Source organism: Asparagus officinalis, chromosome 8 (assembly GCF_001876935.1).
Source record: "Asparagus officinalis chromosome 8, Aspof.V1, whole genome shotgun sequence".
Lineage (NCBI taxonomy): Eukaryota > Viridiplantae > Streptophyta > Magnoliopsida > Asparagales > Asparagaceae > Asparagus > Asparagus officinalis.
Window position 1 is genome coordinate 14,164,645 of NC_033801.1, and position 5,113 is coordinate 14,169,757.

At 34.7% G+C, this 5,113-nt stretch overlaps 1 protein-coding gene across 3 annotated transcripts in view; it reads right to left on the reverse strand.

Annotated features, from left to right (window-relative positions):
* Positions 1,278-5,113, reverse strand: part of LOC109820601 (tRNA (cytosine(38)-C(5))-methyltransferase) — a 5,104-nt gene continuing 1,268 nt past the window's right edge. The window contains exons 3-11 of one of the 3 annotated variants that reach the window (XM_020386763.1): positions 5,039-5,113; positions 4,812-4,930; positions 4,595-4,717; positions 3,850-4,138; positions 3,322-3,416; positions 3,087-3,167; positions 2,958-3,022; positions 1,762-1,949; positions 1,278-1,603 (exon numbers count right to left, since the gene is read on the reverse strand). The exon at positions 5,039-5,113 is cut by the window's right edge and continues 13 nt beyond it. In XM_020386763.1, coding sequence (XP_020242352.1) covers positions 1,841-1,949; positions 2,958-3,022; positions 3,087-3,167; positions 3,322-3,416; positions 3,850-4,138; positions 4,595-4,717; positions 4,812-4,930; positions 5,039-5,113 — 956 coding nt within the window. In that variant the 3' untranslated portion in view covers positions 1,278-1,603; positions 1,762-1,840. Of the gene's footprint in view, positions 1,604-1,629; positions 1,950-2,957; positions 3,023-3,086; positions 3,168-3,321; positions 3,417-3,849; positions 4,139-4,594; positions 4,718-4,811; positions 4,931-5,038 lie in introns of those variants that run through there. The other 2 variants (XM_020386761.1, XM_020386762.1) reach the window with 2 other exon arrangements.

The following is a 5,113-nucleotide window of genomic DNA, read 5'->3' on the forward strand; positions in this document are numbered from 1 at the left end:
GCAGGTGGATTGATAAAAATAGAATAAAAAAAAACATAAAGTTTTTTGCGAGTTTGATCATCAACTCAATAATCTCTCTTTCAAATAAAATATTATCATTATTTCCTTCAACCCAGATTGTCGCCACGTGATCTACTATTTGTGAGTTATAAACACATTGATCTAGTATTATATCTTTGTTTATTAGTATCTTGAAATCTTTAAAAGATGGGTGATCATTCAATTTGCAAAGAAATTTTACATATGAATTTACTTGCAATACGTCCATTAAACTTTTAGTTGTGGTTTGACTCGTATTCGCATTAACTTTTAGTTGTGATTTCACTCCAATTTACATTATCTAATATTGCCATTCAATTTTATAGCTCATTCTCCGTACCATAGAAGTAAAACTAAATGCATGAAAAATTATCTTTTTTGTGAAATTAAAGCAGGGAGGTTATGATATATTTTGCCATGTACCATATATATATGAACCGAATAAAATTCTTTAGGGGGGAAGCAATAAAGAAGACAAAATTAAAAGACTTGTTTCTACGTGACTCAATGCGACAGAGATTTGAGTGATTAGGTCGCCATCATACTTGACCAAGTTTAGGTAAACCATACACATGTCAGCATGAGCCTAACTTGCCATGTAAATGACAAGAAAAGAAAGAAAGTTTTCGACCAATGAGTAGGTTGATTCATATTGAAAAGTGAGGCTTTTGGGTATATCGTCCTCTCCTGTGAAAGATGCAACAAAATTTTTGTACAATTGAAACAACCAACACCACCCAGATATAGGCCAAGTACTATGCTTTCGAGCCTCGGCAATATTATTATCTCATCAGTTTCCTGTACAAGTGCCCCCAAATATGAAGTAGACACAATGTAAAATTCTTCAAAATATTTTTAAATTCATGAACAAGAAGTTCACCTGTGGATGGTTGCTACTCATGAAGAACTTTAGCCTGTTTGGCAAACACCTCAAAACTAGATTAAGATTGATCCTAATTAACCAAGATTGATCCTAATTAACCAGAAACCTGACCTGGCTTTAATATATATTGGTTCTCTTTCAATCTAAAAAAGAGGTGGCTAAATAACAGAATTAGTTTGAGAATCTTTTTTCGGCTTAGGAAAAGCTGACCAAATTTGGCCTAGTTGTCCCAAAACAAGTTTCTTCTCCGAGTACAAAATTGCTCTCATTTTGAGAGATTGCCAAACGAGCTCTTGTTCCCAGATATAATAAGGTATGAACAAAAGACTTAAGTAAAACCATTTACAATATCATATATTTCTAAATGGCAAAATCTGCTAGTTATAATCAGGACAAAAAGACATGAGTTTTAGACAAATCGATAATTTGGCCTAAGAAGAAAAAGAGGTATGCACTTCATGATATCAATTACAGTACATAAAAATGAAGGAGATATATATAAACTTTTTTTGACTTCTTTTTGTACCAGAAACTCTGTTTAATTTAATGATGGTTGAGTTATAATGTTACAAGATAACCACTGAAAATCCCCAAATTAGTTGCAAACAGACCCAAGTGGCTATTGTCAGGCAGAAATACAAGAAGGGTCTCCACCAAAGAATGGGCTTTCAGAAACTAAACCTACAAAAGGATTACGCACAAAAAAATGGAGAATAAGAAAACCAGTAAATATATCAAATAAAGAAAATGCCTTCAACAGAAGTTTCCAGTTCTGTGATTTGGAAATTAATTATCGTGAGATCAAAAAATAACAGCATAATAACCTTCAATAACACTACCTTGTTGCCTTCCATTGGAAGTATGAAGAACCTTGCACAAAAGCCACTGGCAGAAGATTTTGGGCGGAGTTCCAGTATTTTACTCTCTAATAGCAGGGTTCTTTTGTTCCCGTGTAGGCTCAGTGAATAAATAACGGAACAAGGGCGCCACTACTGCTATGCTCAGACTATTCCCCAGCAAGGCATACCTATAGATAAAACATAGTGATTATTCAAGAAAAGATACATACTCATGACATACACATATCAGGAGATCAACATAAGAACATATGAATAATTACTGCCAGACCTACAAAATAATCGTACTTCTCGTTTTCATGTTGTATTCAGGTCAAGGGCAATGATCTGTTAAGTATTTGAACTGAATCAACTGACGACCATAAATTCATGTCCTTTTTTAGTATAGTCAAGAACAGACAAAAGTGAATATAGGAACAGAAGAATCCACACTTCTTTATAAAAGCATGCGTGTAACTCGGCAAAAAACTGATAGAAGTGGTGAGTGGTGATAATCCACCTCAATGAGCTATTTCAACAGCATATATCATCCAAAGCAATTATGCATGTTGCCAATGATTTCTACAATTGCAGCACAAGGGCAATAAAAAATTTACATGTAGAGACACTTCAAAGTATTCTCATGACTCAGAATAGGTGTAAACTACTACTAACACATGTAGATCAGGGATCAGCCTTCAGGAACAACGACCCAGGACCAAAAAAACAAAGTGGGGATGCAGTGCATAATATTCTTTATCAGCATCTAGATCTGTACAAATATTTCAATACAGGACTAATAAGATGCACGTCGGCATGCCTTGCTTTCCTTTCTTCAAAGTGACAGATGGCAACTATTAAGAGTGTCAGCCTGACAGGCATATGATAGCATCAAGTAATTGTTGTGGTTCCATTGAAATATGAAAATTAAACCTGATAATCATCATGAATGTATTATCAGTTTCAATAAATATTGAAAAACAGTCGTCAACAACTAACATGCCATACATTTAACTTGCTATAGGCTGTTGCATGTTCAGAAATTTGAAATCCAACTTCATAACCACACAAGATGACAAAAATCCTTTTATCCATTAAGTTTTGAATCAAATCTTTGAGATCCCAGATAACATGCACAAGTTTTCTCAATACATGGCTTTACCATTTCATCATCAACTAAGGCAACTGAGGAAACTCACTGTTGTCTTATGCTTATATGCTGAGGAAATTGAAAATCCTTCGGAAAAGAATGAAGATTAGCAACCTGAAAAATGACATGAATTAAATTATATATAATTAAATACATGCATGCATCAGATAGCGTGTACCTCTCTTGGTGTGAAATATCGAAGTCTCAACTCCTTTAAGAAGTGAACTTCAGGCTTTTGTGTTGACCTATAATTTGAAATCTACAAGTTTAAAGCAGAAGATTGTCAATGGCATTGAAATATGAAATATGTAATCTAGAAGAATATTTTGATAATCATATGTATCCTAAAATGAGTAATAAAAAATGCATACGACATCTAATAAAAAAGTGATGCCCAGGAAGAATAATCTCACTTCGGATGTTGCCAGCAGGGAACCAGTGCCCTTCACATAACGATAGTAGCTTTTGGTAAAACAGCAGCAACGGACAGAATCAAGATACACAATATCTGTCTCATGATCAAGGAGCTGTCTCAGGAAAGGTAAATCATTAACAAATGAGCTTTCTCCAACAGAAAAATAAGGCCAGTGGACCACAAAACTAAACTGGAAGGCTCTATAAAAATATAACAAAATCTAAGTACTGATTTTCAACTTGGCTATAATACTATGGGGGGCCAAATTCATGGCAAGGAAAATTTAGAAAGAAAGGGGCTTGCCATCCATACGAATTGTAAGGTTACTAAGTTATCATGTAGATCAAGACCATGATACGTATTTTACCCAAATAGCAACCTCCAAATTAGTCCAAGATTACAGGTCTTGATAAAGGGAGAAGCATACAATATATATTAAAGAAATACTAACATTATCATACTTATAATAAAATTTTCAGGACTCCTTTCAACATTGAAATAAAATATGAACAAGCATATAGGATACCCATGGCACTTCCCCATCTCTCGATCAAATTTAGAGGAACAATATACTGGTCCAAGATGCTTGTTTTGGTACCACTTCTTTTATCTTCTTCCGCAAGATGCTCAGTCGTGATATTTTCCAGAAAGTTCCTTATAGGTTCACGTGGCGTAAAAGGTTCTTCTTGTTCATTATCTTGGAAATGATGTCCATTCCTCGACATATCATCCTCTGATGCTAAGAGAGAAGTGGGTGTGCGCTGCAGCTGGTTATTGAATAACGGGTTCAGAAAAGACAAAGGTTTCTTTTTTGCCTGCAATGAAATAAGCAGTCGGTCATCAGAAGCAAAGCCACGAGAATCAAAATCAAGTTGTACTATCAATAGAGAAATATCAAATCTCGAGGCAATGTAATCTAAATGTGAGTGGTTCCAGGTCATTAAAAAAAAAGCCTATACTACACAGTAAGAAATCTCTCAGTCCATTTATCCGATAAAATAGCAGGGACTTCATCTTTGCATGCTAGGCCTTTCAATACAATACAAGTAACTATGGCGAGAATGAATTATATATTTTGATGGATCATGGACAAACTAATGCCTGCAAGTAACTTGCAGAGGTAAGAATGTTCTTTCAAGTCAAGAATAATTGAATAAATAAATTTAAATAATGAACATAAGATTCATGACAGTAGGATTGTTAAGCTAAAGAAAGACCAAAACTTGATACATTTATTATGCTTGTAACAATCTCTGTTGAAATTAACTTACCAGGCAAAAATATCTAGGCCTGGAATATGGAATTCCAACTTGCAATGGGCTCAATATAAATTCTTGTGTAACAAAACCAAGTTCCCTATAAATTTCCAACATCTGCTCATGTGTATCAGAAGTCTGCATCCAAACATGAAGATGCTTAGTCGTCAATTTGCATCTACAAACATGATGAAGGCAATTAATCTTTATACATGAAAAGTTGTATACAAACCTCAAACCCAACAACATTTTCCACAAACAACATTTTCGGAGGATGCATCATATGTCGGATAAGCTCAATGATCTTGATAAAAGAAAACGCTCGAGCATCAGCTGAATGTTTCTGGAGGCCTAGAAATAACTTCTTTAGTATTGTGTGCACCTAGTCTATACTTTATACATATGAAAGGTACAAATTGCAAGACCATGACAAGATAGTCTCAGACTGTAAAAACAGACCTTGCCGTGTGTATGGTTGACATGGAGGAGAAAGTAACCATGCATCTGCTCCATACTTGTCCAGTTCAAAAGCAC